Below are 18,601 nucleotides of genomic sequence, written 5' to 3'. Positions count from 1 at the left end.
CCTCTAGCATTGCAGCTCATATTATAATATAATTTTTTTAAAAAAAATTGTTTCTTTTCATCTATTTCCCATTAATTTATTAAAAGAATTTTTCAACAGTTCTCATTTAAGTATATTATCATATATGTTCAAACATAAAACATGGAAACAGTGTGGCCTCAAAAGTTTAAACCAATATAAAATCTTGTTTAAGTGATCACTTCCCATATTTCTTTTTAAATAACTAATGACCATCAAGTGCAACATTTAGTCCTTTCGAATCTGGGTGGATTCAGTTCAGCTTGTTTAAGCTGTACATCACAAGAAATTTCAGTACGCCTAAAATAAACTTGTTCAGAACAGAGAATACAAAAATAAAACTTAAAAAACTACACTCAGTGCAGACAGTGTGGGAGACTTAATGAAATAAAAATCTCAGCATTAGGAAATTATGCAAACAATAAAATTAAGCCTTATGTTACAATAAAAAAATATATTTTAAAAAGTTGGAATGCACCATCAAAAACAGGTGAAAGTTTGTAATTTATTGAAACAAAACTCAAAAAATATAAGAGGTTGTAGTGTACATTATATTACAAAGGGCACTCGTAAGTGCACATTTATTCAAGTATGAAAAACGTATCCCAAACCCCAGGACAATCATGCACATTTATCAACAAAGGAAGCCCCATTACATTGATGTCCTAGCACCAAAAATATTTTTTTCTCTCAGCTGGGAAGATAAATCAAAGAGACTGGGAACACATAAAATACATTCATGAAATGTTACACCTAATTGCAGATTCTAAATGGTGCAAAAGTCTTGTTATTTCCAAGTTATCTAAGTAACGCAAATAGGAACCCTAAATTAATACTGGCACAATTTTGGGTGGGTGGGGTTGCTTATGAAATACCAATACACAATTCATCTGTTTTTTTGTTTGAAAATAAGTTTATGAGTGGGGCAGTGAATTTTGATCGTTCCAGAACCACTACAGGCCTCTGATAATGGAGCTGTTTTAAAGCAAGGTCCCCACAGTCTGTTAATGCTTTGTCCAATATTGCTCTTAGATTCTGTAGTGTAGGTGGGGATGCTGCAGACTGAGCACTAGTAGAAAGCAAGGGCTGGAATCCCTCAAGGCTACGATGTTCTACCCGTCTGTTTTGGGATAAACATGTCTGACTAGACTTTCTACCTTTACATGGCAGCACTTTATTTCTGAAGGAGTTGTGCTGATTGCACTGTTCCAAGGGTTCCTCACACTCATCATCAGTTTCCCTACTTTCCTGCAGAAACTTTAAGAAGGAAGACTCAAATCCCATAGGTTTGAAGGTCTTTAAATCCAATGCCATCTGCGTCTCCTCTTTTTCTCTCTTAGAATCCAGTGGATGTTTTGGATATTTTACCTGCTTTTTGTCTTTTTTATAAGCTGCCTGAAAATTTGTGAAAGACATGTTTTCTTTTTCACTGGTTTTGGAAAAGCTGCTTTCATTTTTATAGACAGGAGATTTTCTTAAACAACTTTGTGAAATTGTATTCTGTCTCTGTGAGCTACTGCAATATAGCGAGTCTTTATCCATTGTATTAAGCCCTTTTCTTGGGCTTCTCTCCAAATCATCCTTTTGATCTGTATTATGGATATCACCATGCAAACTCAGTTTGGGTACTTTGCTTTCTGGAGAACTATCACGCTTTTTGGGACTCTGTACTTCTGAACTAGATTGTTCTCGGTCACAACCAGTAAAGTTCTTAACACAATAAACTAGCTCTTCTGTATGCTCGGCAACATAGCCAGGGCTAAGGTGATGCGTTAGCTTGTAATGACGAACAATACTACTTTCTAATTTTACTACTGATGCGCAGCCATGAACCATGCAAGGATACTGCGTTATACGTACATTCCGAACACACATTTGTAATGCGTCCTCTTTCGATTTGAACGCTATAATCTCTTTTATTGCTTTATTTTTCACTCGCATTCGCTTTCTGCGGTAAACAGGATTGTTAGGTTTTGGCTCACCGTAATTATTTTGGACAGTTCGCAGAGTCACAGGCCGCCCCCTCTTTCTTCTGCCATCAAAAAGCTTATATTTCCGGTGACGGGACAAAATGTGTTTAGAATAGCTTAATTGATTTGTGAATACAGCACCACAGCCTTCTACATCACAAGAGATTTCTGACTCGTCGCTTTCTGTCTCCTCACTAAGTTTTTCATCATCTGTCTGTGGTTTTGAGCCATTTTCGCTAAAGAAAACTTCCAGTTCTCTGTCGTCATTTTCACCGTGATCATGAAACTCTTTGTAATGCTTGGAAAGTGCTCTTGCACAAATAAAGCTCTTACCACATTCTTGATATTTACAGGTAAATATTCTCCTACATTTACCATTTTCTCTCTTTGTCTTCTCTTTAACTTCTTCTAAACACAATGACTCTTTGCTATACTGATGTACTAGTCTATAATGGCGAACTAAGCCCCTTTGGCTTATAAACGAAGAGTTACAATTTTTATGGATGCAGTGAAACGGTTTGTGATACTTATCAAGTATGTAACACAATTTTCCTTGGGCTACTACACGTCTGCTTCCTCTGCCCTTTTTAGCTTCATAGTCATCATCTTGACTTTCAGATTCACCAACAGCTTGACCAGTATCCGTTTCATCAGACAGCGAATCTGCATATATTTCAGAATGAAAGTCGTCCGGAACAGGAGACGTCTGCACATGGTCCCCTCTACTTTGTTCATCAGACTCAAAATTCTTCAAGCAGTTTGTGTATCTTGCAGGCATAACGCATGACTGTATCATGCTGTCAAGTTTTCCACGTGCTGGCCTGCAGTGTACTCTCTCTTTAGTTATGTGATGCTTATTTCTGTAATGAATGCGAAGGTGAGTTCTCCTTGTGAACGTTCTTTGGCAGATGTGGCACTCAAATGGAGAAAATGTATTCTGAAACATGTGCAGTTTGAGGGCCTTTTCCTTTGTGTAATGGTGTTTTTTTACATAATGTAATAGAAGAGCGTCTCTGGTAACAAAAGCGTACTTACAACCTTTAAGCTCACAAAAATAAGGTTTATATGCCAACCGAGCCAGATACTGACTTAATACCTTTTCTTTCTGCGAGGGTGGAATTTTATTAAGTGCAACGCTGTCTGAAGAGCTGCCTCCAGCTTCCTGACCTTGTGGTTCAGGGTATGCTATACAGGTGTTAGAGTTTCTCAGGTTCAAATGTTTCAAGCTTGTTAGAAGTTCATTTAAAGTGTCCTCTAAGCAAGAGGGCCTCTGACAGCCACTAGAAGGGTTATCCTGTACACTACATGTTTTGTCTGAACCTGAAACAAAAGCAGACCCTCTAGAGGATTCCAAACTTATACAGTTGGTACCATCTCCATCCTTGCACGGAGGTAAGCAAGCCCCATGAAAATGGACTTGCCCCGTGTCTGTATTTTTACAAGTTCCATGATGTAAACAAGCTTCTGAGTGAGGCAACTGTTCACTATCGTTTTGAGCTTCAGTATTGAAATCCAATTGTTGGCCGTTGGAATCTCCAGGTACAGATTGCATCTTATCAGCCATCAGGCTTGCATTTGAAAGAGTGGGGCTGTTAACACAAACAGTCTTCATACTTATAGACGGCTGTGGATCACAGGGATAACATGACAGCTGACTTTCATTTTCAACTTTGAGGTCTTGAAATACAAGTGGCTTGCCGTCTTGGCTTTCTTTTGACTGTATTCTGTGTGCGGCAATGTGTTCATCCAGATCTGGGATGCAGTAAAAAAACTTTTTGCAACCAGGAAAACTGCATACGTATGAAGCATCTCTGAAATGCTGAGCTTCGTGATGATACAGAAGTCCCAAATCACTAAAAACCAAATTGCATCCTTTCAGTTCACACTTGTACTGCAGCTCAAGATGTGTTTGTTTGTGGATAAGTAGTTCATTAATACTTTTGAACTTGGAGTTGCAGTCAATCGATACACACATAAAAGGTAGAGGCCCAAAATGGACTCTCATGTGCTGTTTTAGATGGAAGCTACTTATAAAATGTCGCCGACAAAATGCACATTTTTCCCTCATGTTTTTCATATCTAGATAGTGCTTTGCATTTTCATCATTGTTTTGGTGTTCTGCCTTCAGGTGGATACTTAAATATTTAAACTGTTTAAATACTCTGGTGCAGCCAGTGCCAGGACATGGATAAACATCTCTGTCTTGTAGATTTTTGTCTTGCAAAGATCTAAATGAGATGTAAGCCTTTTCATTATCCAATTCGTCTTTAGCAACTCTTAGGTCTGGTCTGAAATCAAGAATTTCATTCTTCTTTCTGGGCCGGTGTCTCATGGGCATTTTCATGTGCTCCATGACATGAGGGACAAAGATTTCTTTCTTCCTAAATTTTTTTATACAAACAGGACAGGTGTATATTCCATCAGCTAGATGCATTTTAGCATGATGCAAAATTCTTGCTTCAATTACTTCTCGTTTGCAAATAATGCAGAAAAATTTATACTGAAGCCATCGCTTATATCTTTCAGAAGACCCAACAGGCTTTCTTACTTTAACATTCTCAGTTTCACCGGTAACACATTCAGAGGATGCCTGTATTTGCTCAGCATTGTCATCATGGTTCCCCAAAGAGGCAGATAAAACATCAGGTTGATTAATAGAAGGTTCTTCATGGGTCTCCTCTTCTTCGGTTTCTGAAAGATCTTTCCCTAAAAGCTTAAAACAATGCCGTTTTAAGGTTTTCCAGTCCCAGAATTCTGGATCAAACACCCAGTGGCTTTTAAAAGCTAGCAAAAGCTCACAGCGAAGGGAATTTGAAATAACACTGGATTCTTCTTCATTCTTTTGATCAGGTTGCTGGAAAAGCTCCTCCAATCTTTGCAGTCCTTCCAAGGTTGGTTCAAATAAAAATTCTGTGAGTTGGCAGGCTCTTCTCACCTCCAAGTCTTGAGGTAAGAGGCATGCCACTGTTTTGCAGACAGAAATCTTTGTTGCATCTGTTTCATTTGGCTGGATCTGAAGTGCTCGTATGCATAACATAACTGAAACTGGAACACCAGCATCTCCAGCCTGAAAGAAAAATGAATTGCAATTTTGAGCTTTGCAAGCAAAATTAAGCACTAAAAGGTTAAACAAAAATGTCAAAAGGGATGCTAATGTATTAATGATATCTTAAAACACTGCAGTTAATCAGTTCTAAGACTTTAGATCACTTCTATGTTAAGTCACTTAAAAAAATGTTACATATTGCTTTGTTTCAATATAAGCATTGAGGGCAACTCAAAAGTACCACAAGCAAATGACAGAAGGCATCCAGTAGCGCTTGCACCACTATACATATGGTTTGCCCGCCTAAATTTAAGTCAATACTTTTGTAATCGTGTTAATGCATTACGGTCACCTCATACGTAGCCATTCATTTATGCAGGGTTTCTAATGCACACATAGCATGCACCACATTTTATGATGTGATGATGGATGTTTTCATAGCTCTATGTGCCATTTCCCTAAACTGACCTACTAAAACTCACATCAACATGATATCCTTATGTTTCTTTGGGGTTAAAAGTATAGTTCATTAGCCACTTACTTCTGTATGCACAACTTTAATAAGGAAGAAAAGATGCTGAAGTGTTTTAGCAATTAAGCCAAATTGCCTACATCTTTCCAGAAAGGTATTCAATGATGGATCAATTCTGCGTTGCAGCTTGCTCCAAAACAGAGTCAGCTCCCTTAAACAAATCAAAGATGAAACCAATTTGGTTCAGAACTCATTTCTTATAAAATAAGCATTCAAAACCATAAAAGATACTGAGTTGGAAATATGCTACTACTTTCCCTGCACAAGTATCTCACTACACAATACGTTTTTGCCTTTGGTGGTTTTAGTTAAAAAGGACAGAGAATACAAGATAAACATCACTTACCAAGAACAAGATGTTATTTCGTTTTGGAGTTGCTGGGTGAGATATGTCGTACATAGAATAAATGCTGTGTTGTCTTGCCCTTCAGATTCCAAATTACATATGGTATCCAAAACATCCTTCCCATCCATTTTTGAAATCTATAAAATGAACAAAACTAAACCTTAGTCTCTATTTTCTTACCCCAGGAGAAGGGGGTGCCCCTAAGTAAAGAACCAAACTATGTCACTGCGTAAGATAGGCAAAAAAAAAACACACACATATGTATGTATATAAATGTATGCCAAAAAAGATGCTATACTCAATGTAGTAAATCCACACGAGGTTCTACCCTATTTAGCCATACAAAACTGTACAAGGCTGTAAAATGAAAAGATTTTAACACAATTTCTCAGTGCGCATTCAAGTAATTACACTAATTTAGGTTTACCAGTTCTTCAAGTAACACATTTACACTTTGAAGCAAAGTTTGTATTTCTCTGAATATGGGTAATAGACACTTTCAGGTTACAGATTCTACCAAGTTAAAAACATTCAACTTAAAATCCTGCGAGTATAGTATCACAGACATCAAGGTTAAATGGTCATAAATAAATCTCTAGTATAAAATGTCCTAATTTGAAAAAGTAAAGGTTTCAAAAGTTTAATAGCTATTTAAAGGGAGGCCACTGTATTTTCCTAAAAGTAGTTGTTATTTTCATAAATTCAGGGATAACTGCCAACAGAAAAATGTTTGTTACGAAATGCCAATAGTTCTACAGGTAAGCACAATTTCAGTTACCCATCAGGTCCTGTTGTCATAAATTCAATCCACAGGTGTGCAGAAAAAAGAAAGCTTAAGCACAATGGAAAGTTCAATGTAATGGTTGAAAGTTTAGGTCAGTAATAGCTGGATTATTTACTAGGACTGCCACTGTTACGCAAAGGGAGATGTACCACTAGTTTGTCTGTTCACCCCTTCAAGATCGGGACGTACCTGGTACTTCCTGGTCAAAGGTCGCCGCCAGAACGGGACGTACCAGGTACGTCATCGATGATGCGCGATCCAGCGCTGCTATGAACGCTGGGATCACAAGGGGTGGGTGCTACTGAGCGCTGGGTATCCCCAGTGATCTGTAGCAGCCACTCCTCCTCAATTCCGTGCACATGATCGCTTTGAAGCGAATCACGAGCACGGAATTAAAATATTATTTTTTTTAAAACTGTGGTCTTCAAGGGAAGTACGCAAACGCCGGTCCTGAAGGGGTTAAGGGTGTCAACATTTACGTCTCCTTGGCATTATTTACATACCTCTTTAAAAGCATCTTCATTGGGCAACATTGTACACAAACACGTAACAAATGACTGGCGGAAAAAGAAATCATTTGAAACGCCTGTAGACTCGGCACACAGCTTTGACAACATCATTGCTTGCGGTACACAGTTTGCCTTCATCAAATGTTTAACACGCATCTGTAGAAAACAGGACCCCTCTTGTGAAATCCATTTCTGAACTGGAGATCCATAAGCAGAAGAAAAAGAGAAAAAACGAATTTACACTGTAAAATTGGCTATTTTTGCTACTATGTTAAGAATATATAGTCAACAAGTTAACAAATGACAATTCCAAAAATACTTCGGCAAAATATGGTATAACGCACCAATTAGGACTGAAAAGCCCATATTTTCTCACTAGTGATCTGACTGCAGAAGGGCGTTTTATTATTGACTGTGTTTAAGGAAGCCAGTTTCTGACATATTATAATGCTGAAGTACTAGCATGTTTATATGGAATATTTGAAGGCACAATAAACATGACCATATCTCCTTTCTCACCTTCTTCTGGTTGTACCAACTGCTGAGACAGTATTTTAACAAGCACAGGGTTTTTCCATGCTCCACCATTCTTAACAACATCAACTAACAACTGCAAATTATGGTTTCCAAACTCAACCAAGACGTCATGGGACTCCTGTTAAGACATAGAAGTTTATAATATGAATCTCATTCAAACAATACTATCACTAAAAACACAGTTCTGAAGAGATCAGCTTATTACCACATAAACATCAGTTTTCCCAATAGGCTACATGAATCTCTAGGAAAACTGACACTAGTTTAAATCACTAATAAAATATTTCCAAAATGCTGGTAGAATAACTTATAAGTAAAGGCGATTAGTAAATGTCTCGCTTATTTTTTAAATAGCATTTAATCATTTTCAACCCAGAACACATAGCATTAAGAAGATAAGTCACTTTAACCAATAACCATACCAGCTAACCGCAAAGCATGTAAATGTTATGCATGGTAAACATTTTACTATGTTAAAACAATAGGATAAACAAACTTAAAAAGCATGCTATTACGGTGCTGTGAAAAGGAGGACTTGCCCCATTCATGAGTTCTTCTTTTTTTGAATAATCGTCACACTTAAATGTTTCAGATGTAACTAATTTTAATATTAGACAATGAACTTGAATAAACACAAGATGCAGCTTTTAAATGATGATTTCATATATAGAAGGCAAAAAAGCTGTCCAACCCTACCTGGCCCTAGGTGGAAAAGTAAGTGCCTCCCTGGTTCATAAATCAACCAAATAACCAAATGTAATTGAACCTATCTTGCAAAGTGAAGTAGGCTAAAAGGCCTCAAAAAGCAGCACATAATGATATGATGTAGAGATTCAGGAACAGATGAGAAACAAAGTCATTGATATCTATCAGTCTGGAAAGCGTTATGAAAGCCCTGAGTTGCCAGTGACCAATGGTACAAATGGAAAAAATGTACACATGGAGTGGCTGGCCTACCAAAATTCCTACAAGAGCGCATCGGCAACTCTTCCAGAATGCCACAAAAGAACCCAGACTAACAGGCAAAAACCTACAGGCCTTACTTGCGTAAGCCAAGTGTTCACAATTCCACAATAAAAAAAAAAAGAGATAGAGCAAAAATGGCATCCATGGGAGAGTTAGTTACAATATGAAAAACTTTACCTACCAGAAAAAGCACAAAGGCTCATTTGCCAAAAAAAAACATCTTGGTGGCCTGTTCTGTGGACTGAGTCAAAATTGGAAATTTGTGGAAGACATCTGTCACGTTACACCTAGAATAAGCTAATATAGCATTCCACAATAAGAACATTATACCAACAGTCAAACACAGTGCTGGTAGTGTGATGGTCTGGGGCTGCTTTGCCACTTCAGGAATTGGGCGACTTGCCATAATTGATGAAACCATGAATTCTGCTTTCTACCAAAAAATCCTGAAGCAGAATGTCTGACCATCAGTTTGTGACCTAAAGCTCAAATGTAGTTATGCAGGACAGTGATCTGAAGCACGCAAGCAAGTCTACCTTTTGAATGGCTCAAAAGAAAGGTTTTGGTTTGATCTAATCAAAGTCCTGACTCGACTCAGATTGAGATGCTGTGGCAAAAAAAAAAAAAAAAAAAAAAAAAAAAAGCTGTTCATGGCTGAATTAATACAATTCTGCCCAAAAGAGTGGGCCAAACACCTCCACAGGGAAGTATGTTGCAAAAATATTATTGCAAATGTTTGATTGCAGTTGTTGCCACCAAGGGTAGTAAAACCAGTTTTGGGGCAATTACTTTTTACATGGGTGATATAGGGCTTTGATGAATTCCTTACAGTCAACAAATTAACAAATGAAGCTGAATTTTGCGTTTACTCACATTGTCTTATAGTAAAAGTGGTTGGATTATATGTAACATTTAAATGTGAAATAGGCAGAAACCAAAATCAGAAAGGGGGCAACTAACTTTTCATAGCACTGTACGAATATTTTGCATAATCTGGTTTTTGCTTACCGTGTTGAAAATTATAGATTTTTTTTTAAATGTACTTGTTTAGACAAAAAAAAACACATGTAAGAATCACGTAGGCATCACTGCATTTACATTTCTTGTTCATAATGCCCAATGCTAATGCTCTGTGTGGACCAAATCAATATGTAGCTCTGGCACAATGAAACCATACAATGTAAAGGAAGCCACATGTGCCTAAAAAAGAAAGGCACAAAGGACCAGCTAATGCAGATGGACAAGGTAGTTGCTGATGAAACTTAAATACTTTTTCTTCCTGTTCTTTTCGCTTGGCTCTCATCCCGCAAAGAAAGCATCATGGACATTCATACACAGGTGTTTAAAACATACAGATCTTACTCACCATCACAGACTGTTTTAATCTTACACAGCGCTCACTTGAAAAATCATCTTCTGTCATTGAAAGCATCACTTCAAAGCAACTCCTACAAGATGAAGGCATATTAGAACAATGTTGAAAAGCTGTTTCAGAATGGTATATATAGTTGCTTAAACAGCTGAAGTTTCACGAAGCAGAAGTAAACATTTGTGGTTCCTATGATGGTAAATAGAATCCTTCACATATTTATGTATCAACATTTGGTTTGTGTAAATGCTTGAAAGAAATGGAAATGAAACCATTAACACCAAGGTAGTTTTACTTACACACACACACATAAACGTATGTATGTATGTACGTATGTACATACCAGGCCAAATAATATTTGGACAGCAAAACAATTTCAGTAATTATAGCTCTGTATACCACCACAATGGATTTGAAAATGAAGAAATCAAGATTGAACGCAGATTTCACGTAAGGGTAGTCACATACAAATTTAGCGAATGGTTTAGAAATTACAGCAATTCATAATTTAAGTAAAGGCGATTTGTAAATTTTCATACGTAGCCTGAACATTTTTAGGAGCTCAAATGTAATTGGACTGTTTCATGCCCAGGTGTGGTCCGTTTCTTCATTATTTAATAATTAAGCAGTTAAAAGGTCTAGAGTTGATTCCAAGTGTGGAAAACTTGCATTTGGAAGATTTTGCCATGAACGGTCAACATGAGGTCCAAGGAGCCAATGGAAGTAAAGCATGAAATCATTAAACTGAAAACAAAAACATACCCATCAGAGAGCAGAAATATTAGGAGTGGCTAAATTAACAATTTGGTACGTTCTGGAAAAATAAAACACTGGTGAGCTCATCCACACCAAAAGGCCTGGTTGACCACAGAAGGTCATAACTAGCCATGTCCAGAACACTCTCCAGGAGGTAGACATAGTCAAAGTCTATAATCAAGAGAAGAATTCATTAAATTCAATACAGAGGGTTTACCACAAGGTGCAAACCGGTATGCCTCAAAACCAGGAAGGGCAGATTAGATTTTGCCACAGAGCCTATAAAAATGCGTGCCCAGACCGGGAACTATTCTTTGGAGAGATAAAACGGAGATCAACCTATACAGAATGATGGGAAGAAAAGAGTATGGTGAAGTGACAGCTCATAATTCAAAGCATGCATTATCTGTGAAAGATGGAAGAGGCAGTGTTGTGGGGGTAAAGGGCATGTATGGCTGTCAACAGAACTGGGTCACTAGTGTTTATTGAAGCAGCAGCATGAATTCTGAAGTGTATAGGGCAAAACGTTGCAAAACCGGTAGGACAGTGCATCACAGTGCAGGTGGACAATGAAAACAACCAAAGATTATTTTTAAGGTAAAGAAGTAGAATATTCAGCGAGTCAGTCACCGAGCATCAACCCAATCGAGCATGCATGCATTTCACTCGATGAAGACAAACACCCACAAACATGCAGCAACTTAAGGCAGCGGCATTAAAGGCCTGGGGGGGGGAATAATCACTAGGGAGGAGACCCAGAATTTGAGGTCATCCCTGGTTTCTAGAATTCACTGCAAAGGATTTTCAAGTATTAACAATAATTTTGTTTACAATTAAGTTAGTTTGTCCAATTGATTTTGAGCCAATGAAATGGGGGGCCAAGTATGAAAATTGCTGTAATTCCTAAACCATTCATCCTATTTTTTCACTAAATACATATCATTTTCCACTAAAATCACCAATACATGCTCATCTAATGTACCCAGAAATATTTTGAGACCAATCTAACTAAAACATGCCTGGCCCAAACTGCGCTCAACTTGCGAGCCAGCTGGATATTTTTAGGACCCAAAAACAGGTACATCAATAGGAATCAAAACAAACTGACAAAAATTTAAGAGGGATGTAAAAACCTAGAAGCCGTGGGTTGCGGGCTCTCTTTTCATAAGTAAAGAGATTAAAATCTCACAGATATAACTGTTAATTATGCAGAGTCATTTGTCCAGTCCCATTGTAAATAGCAACTGAACAACATCAGCTTTTAAAAGAAAAAAACTAATCTGATATATGCTGTGATAAGATTGTGTGGTAATCCACTGTTACTGGTTTTTCTGTTACTGGTTGCATTAGTGGGATAAGCTAGATCCCACAGGTAGTTCAACACGCTTCCCTGAAATAATGACGTTTATTATAATGCTACTTACAGTACAAGCCTTCCAAGAAGAAGTAAGACATCTTCACATTCAGTGGTGAGATATGGTCGTGCGCTAGCAAAGCTTCTCAGGGCAGTTCCATACACCTCTGTACAAAGCATGAGGTTTTCAGGTACTAAATCTTCTTCAGTGTGCCGCAGTAAAACCTAAAAGAAGAAAAGGTAAGATGAGCCCAAAGCAAAGTTTGTCCCCCCAAAATATTTACCAGGTCAATTTCAATGCCCAAAATGAAAGTTAAAAACATGAAAATAAGTGAAAACATACTCCTTGGGAGCTATTTTTCAGCACATCCTCAGTAAAAGTAATTGGCATTAAAGGAAAGGCTAAAGACTGCTGCTCTATAAACAGAGTAAAATATCACTATAGATCCACACATGTGAAGGGATTCCTTTTTTATTTTTCTAAAACGTCACAAATTCATATACAAAGTTGTGGCGTTGAAAACTGTATTACAGCTTACCCACAGAGTTTTCTTTCAAGTAGCGCTGCCTTTGATGCATCATTATGGGCTTATGAAATAATTTCTTGCAACATATTATGCGCGAACCATTGTGGAGAACCAAAAACTTTACATTGACACTATTTTACTAACATTATTTTGGCTTGCATGAATGCTTTAATTTTAATATATATATATATATATATATATATATATATATAACACACTTAGGATATGGGACCAAACATTGAGGTATCCAATATAACTTATAATATAATAAAAAAAGGTATACTACAATAAACTTTTTTTTGTAGCACTTTCAATCAAGAGACCTGTCACACTTCTGTTTTATGGATTTCCAAGTATCATTAGTGACTGAGAAATTTGGATCCAAAGTGCATCATTTAAAAGCAAAGCAGACATAAGATTTCCAATTCATGATTATTTCTTATTAGAAAGCAATGCTGGTCATAGACCAGTGTCAGAGGTAGAACTAGTAGGTAACATGCTTCCTAAGCTTCCCGATAATGTATTGGCAGACTGATAAGGATAAAGTTCAAACAGCACACAACAAAAACGCAAGTTAAAGTAGATACACAGTTGAAAGTGTCCTCAAAATAGACAACCCAACGCCTCCTCCAAGAACATTAGCTGAGGCGTTTGTGCACTAAGGAATCGGCAATTAAAACAATGCAAAAGGCAAACAAAGATTTAACTACTGTTCTAAAAGAAAGAAATAAAAAAAATAAAAAAAAAAATTCTTGAGCAACCCGGGATTTAACGTCCAAAGCTTAAAAATTAAGAAAAACTGATCTCAGATCTTTTTTTTGTATCCATAGATCTGATAATGATCTAAGTTCACATTTGCATATTCCCCACACTTCAGATAACACTCTCTCAATGCTTCATACACACATTATAATGGGCCATGGAGTTTTTTCCATGCAAAAAGGGATATTTTGATTCAGTAAAAAGACATTAAAGAAATGTCACCAATAAAACAAGGCACTATATGCAGAGATACTCGGCCCTTGCGATTGACCTTTCTTAATACGCAGTTAAGTCTGTGAGATGAAATATTTCGTATCGCCTCATCCGTAAATTTATAGTATAATGAAAAACACACATTCAATAGCGTGTGGTTCGATAGCAAAAGCGATTTTACTTTTGCCATATTTTGGGAATTAAGCATTCCCTCTGAAACTTATATGTAAAGCTTATCAGTAAAAATAATAAAAAAAAATAATTTACACAACGTTGCATTAAAATTTTAATTCAAGGACACAAAGGCAACATTAACAGTGAGAAAAACAGACCACAGCTAAAGTCCTCCTCAATAGATTATAATATTACTAGAGAAGGGCCCTCTTCTGTACTAGTGTACCACAACATGCTGAACACTACTGTCAATATCACCAGCGTTAATGTTAATGAGAGGTAGGAGACATGAGCGCAAGACGATAGGATGTGTCAAGAGAAATCAACCCACAGGAGGGATATATACGCGAAGTTCTGGAGACCAAAGAGAAAAAAAATCATCTAGGTGCAACAATGACACCAAGGAGAAGACGACAAAAACAAGGTAAATATTATACCAAAACCGTAAATATTTCAAACCCAATTTATAAATAAATGTATCAATGTAAAGCTGGTTTTTTTGTTGTAGATATTTTAGGCATACAACATCCAGGAGTAATACTCCGTCGCATCGGAGTAATTTAGTCCAGTTGTTCACTTGTGGCTTATGCCAAGTCAGTATGAGCACTAGCCCTTGAGGAAAGACTAGATTTTGCATGTGATGCCGGAAAGCTTCTATAAATAATAACATGTGCACAGCTTACCGTATGAGCAACAGACATACAATAAAATAGACTATGAACCTGCAGTAAGGAGCTATCAGTCTAATGGCGTGTAAATAAAACTGGATAACAGATCTGTTCCCCTAGGACTGGTCTCAGGGGCTTGAGGTCTGTGACTAAGGTAACAAGCTGACACCAAAAAAAAAAAAACAGCACAACATCTTAGTTGGCAGGGTGACAAAACTGAAAGCATTGATGATCCTGATTCATGGGCCCAAGACAACCCGTAATATACACTTCTCCTTTAAGCGGCACTTACTGCAGAAACGATGCTACTCCAATAGCTGCCTTCTTCACACGCCTGAGTTTCCGCATCAGCAAAAGCATGGTACACACCAGCTGACACCAACGTTCCTTTAATAGCCTCAACACACCAACTGTTTCTACATTTCGGTATGCACGATCCTATTCACTAAGGGCAAAGCTGAGGCTTCAGCTTCTTGATTTCACTATTTAGTATGAAGGGCCAACACTGGCGAGTTTCTCCAGAAAAAAAGGGGCCAGTTAAGCCCTGCAGAATGTATAAGTGAAAGGTAGATAACGACTTTGGTGACATTTCCCTGATTCAGCTATACGTTACACAGGGCTAGCCACGCTATTGCTGAAGCAGAAACTGTAGGTTAGACCTTTAGTAAGGTAGACTGAAGTCAGACAGCAGAAATACAACTGTCCTGCAAACTCATGTCAACTCTAGCCTTAGCAAATAAAGCCCATGCAGTGTGACTACACATGGTATGCGTGCATCACGGGTAACTTCCTATGGCAACAGCACCAGGAACTCATGTTAAAGAGCCCTTACGGACGTTTGCTGTGTGGAGTACGCGCTGCATGGACGGGATGCAGTTACACTCCCTTGTGATTTATTGATCCGACACTAGCTTAAAAAGACTGTGCAGCCCGCAACCGAGAGGGTTAAACGCACAGCACCTTAATGAAAGCTCCGTGTGCCAGATTACATTGCAGAAGTGGTAACCCACCGCCGTGCATTATGGGAGCGATATTGCCTGCCCTGGCATCTCTACCCTTTGCAAGGTTCCACGACGGCCACTGCCAGTCCCCGGACCACAGCGACCGGGTCAGAGAGGCTTGCGAGGAGTAAAGCAGCAATGAACGGCGGGTCTCCAAGCGAACTACGATGAAGCGGAATGGAAAGAGTGATAACCCTCCCACATAACCCGCCCCCATCGCTCACTGTCAGCAACCATAATAAAGCGCAGTATGCCCATGCTACAAATAAAAGAACAACGCTGAAAACATATCCGTCCGGTTCCAGACACTCCGAGGCCTGCTACGTCAGCCACCAATGCTACCGCAAAAATTGTCGCTTGTTTTCTCCTCTCGGTGAGCGGTGTACGGTTGCTACTCCCCTCCTCCCTCACCTCGCAAAAGCTCCCGCAATACATGGCGGAGGAGAGCACAGATACGTCGTCCTCTTTCAGTCGGTTCTCCAGCGTCCGCAGGTTTTCTACGAAACGGAGGGATCGCGGAGGAGAGGAAGGAGGCGGCGGCATGCCCCCGTTGGCCAGCCCCGCTCGGGACTCTCCCTTCCCGTCCGCCATCTTCTCTTGCCTTTGCCGCGCGTAGGCAACACACTCGCACACTCACTATCAGCGTCACGTGATTCGGCGTCAGTAGGCTAACGTCATCACCAGGGAGACCCGCGGCCGCGTACACACCTCCCCTTCTCCTAAGTGCAAGCCCCTCCCACAATAGGCGGACTTACGCCCGTCGAAGGCAGCCATGTTGTTTGTGGATTGGCCTTTGCTTTGTAAAACCTGTGGGTTGGTTATTTTCTGTAAAATAAACAGGTATTTTGAGTAATAACTAATTAGTGTGTCTTTAAACCTCTTCAAACTAGAATGTTACAAGAAAAATGACACTGAGTATAACTATTTAATTTTGGTAAAGGATAGTGGGGTCTATGCACTAAAAAGAAGAGTTGGCTAGAGAGTTGTGTTTCAGCTCTTTCACTTTTCTATTCAAGAGCCAAAACCAATATTTCTCCTACAGGAAGAGTTTGGTTGGCCCTGTTTAATCGATAGTCAAATTTCTCCAAAGTCTCCACGCTTGCATTATGCATTATAAAAAGCCAGCTCAGCCCTTCATGTTGGAGAAACTTGTCAATGTTGGCCCTTCATAATAAGTAGTAACACGTGGGAGTGAAAAACCACAACTTTACTGCAAACTCTATTGCACGTTCTCTCTTTAGTGAATAAACTCCGATGAGTAACCTTTATTTAAGAAAAACAGGTTAATAAAATGCCAAGCAAATATGATGGTTATAGCAGATATCCAAGTGTCTGTCCCAGCTGCTTGGATTTGGTCACATTCTCTGTGGTTTGACCAATTGGCTCCTGTAACCAGACACGTACACCGATCAGCCATAACATTATGTCCACCTGCCTAATATTGTGTAGCTCCCTTTTGCTGCCAAAACAGCCCTGACCCGTCAAGGCATTACTTCAATAGACCTCTGAAGGTGTCTTGTGGTATCTGGCACTAAGACAGTAACAGCAGATCCTTTAAGTCCTGTAAGTTGCGAGGTGGGGCCTCTATGCATGTATCCTGGTGCCATGTGTTCTCCAGGTAAGTGACACACACGCACCTGGATATCCACGTGATGTAAAATAAAATGTGATTCATCAAGCCACCTTTTTCCATTGCTCTGTGGTCCAGTTCTTATGCTCCATTGTATCCATGCACGAAAGCATGGATGAAGGAACAGAACAAATGTATAAGCTGTGTCTATAACTAGATTGTTACTATTGTTGTGTCTTCTCAGAGGTTTGCGTGACAAAGGCCGATGAGAACTAGGATTCAGAAAAATTCCAATTGTTTTTGAGACACATGAGAATACTACAGTGTCTTCCAACATTAGGCAATACTTTTATGGGGTATGTCTGGGCACCGTTACCTGAGGGGCAAAAATATACTACCACTTGCTAGTGGTTGGAATTGTGGCTAGTGGTTGGATTTGTTGATATAGCTTACTGGCTAGTGGTTTATTTGTGGGCATACTGTGATTTGTGTATGCCCATACATTGTTGGAGTGTTTTCAATCTCCAGTCTTGTAGAATTGTTGCCTTTTTATACTCATGGATGATAGGTTCGTATGTTTGTTTTTTAAAATTAATCTAAAACCATTCATTAGAAGACATTTTAAGCAATGAATTGTTTCTGGTCTCTCTAGATGTGTCCCATTCCTATCTTTGTCTTTTGTCTTTTGTCGTGTAGTTTGTTTTTTCCTAGCTTCAATTTTTTTTTCACCTTTTCTCCATTTGTTAATGTTCTGTTCCATAATTCCTATTAATTCATTGACGCTCCTCCAAGAGTGGTGTTGCTGAATGGGCAAATCTGGCGCCATATCATCTTTTTTTGCACTGGGTTTTGTTTCCTCGGTTATAATTAATATTCTTTTGCACCCCTTATTACAGTTACGTCCTTTATTTTGTTTGTCTCACCCATAGTTGATTGTAGTCCTTTGTGGCCCTTTATATTACATGCAATTAAAATTCTCCTGATAACTCTATATTTTTAAATATCATAGCTCTAATATAATAGTACAAGGTTCCTGGATTGGAAAACAAAACCACAGCCACCCCTTTACACATTTAATTTTATGGTAAAACACATTGGACTTTTGCCTTCTGAGGTAGATGTTTCCCAGCTAAAATTGGTCTGCTACAGGTAACATGACCTTGATATTATTAATTTTGTCAGGATGTTCTGGGTAGTGCATTTTTAATGCCAGATTAGTGTCATACAATCATTATTAATTGAGTAATATTTGAGGAAAAAAGTTAGTTCTGATCATTCCTTTATAATGGTTTCAATGTTTTCTGCATTGTATTCTTAACATAAAATATCCCATTATACTGTCATTTATTTATCTGTGTACTATGCACTTGCAGTATACTAACTCATGAAATATTGATTACCTGCACACTATTTTATACAAATAGCTTTACTTACAGGTGCACTCCACCCCCAAAACCCAAATGATATGCACATTGGAGCCCAGTGTATTTTACTGCATG

General features: G+C 38.5%; 1 protein-coding gene across 2 annotated transcripts; it reads right to left on the bottom strand.

The window, feature by feature from the left end:
- Positions 1 to 503: 503 nt before the first annotated feature.
- RLF (RLF zinc finger) lies at positions 504 to 16,153 on the bottom strand. 2 transcript variants are annotated; one of them, XM_053454721.1, is made up of 8 exons: positions 15,944 to 16,153; positions 12,258 to 12,412; positions 10,075 to 10,156; positions 7,725 to 7,860; positions 7,200 to 7,402; positions 5,913 to 6,049; positions 5,576 to 5,717; positions 504 to 5,055 (listed from the first exon to the last, which is right to left on the bottom strand). In XM_053454721.1, exons 1-8 carry the CDS (start codon positions 16,121 to 16,123, stop codon positions 883 to 885), a joined length of 5,208 nt encoding a protein of 1,735 aa, XP_053310696.1. In that variant the 5' UTR covers positions 16,124 to 16,153; the 3' UTR covers positions 504 to 882. The 2 variants fall into 2 exon arrangements, with proteins under 2 accessions (XP_053310696.1, XP_053310697.1); XM_053454722.1 differs by lacking the exons at positions 5,576 to 5,717; positions 7,725 to 7,860; positions 10,075 to 10,156; positions 12,258 to 12,412; positions 15,944 to 16,153 and having other exon boundaries at positions 7,200 to 7,676.
- Positions 16,154 to 18,601: the final 2,448 nt, after the last annotated feature.

The sequence above is a fragment of the Spea bombifrons genome, chromosome 2 (assembly GCF_027358695.1).
Source record: "Spea bombifrons isolate aSpeBom1 chromosome 2, aSpeBom1.2.pri, whole genome shotgun sequence".
Lineage (NCBI taxonomy): Eukaryota > Metazoa > Chordata > Amphibia > Anura > Pelobatidae > Spea > Spea bombifrons.
The sequence above is the reverse complement of the archived record's forward strand: the minus strand, read 5'-3'. Positions and strand labels throughout refer to the sequence as shown.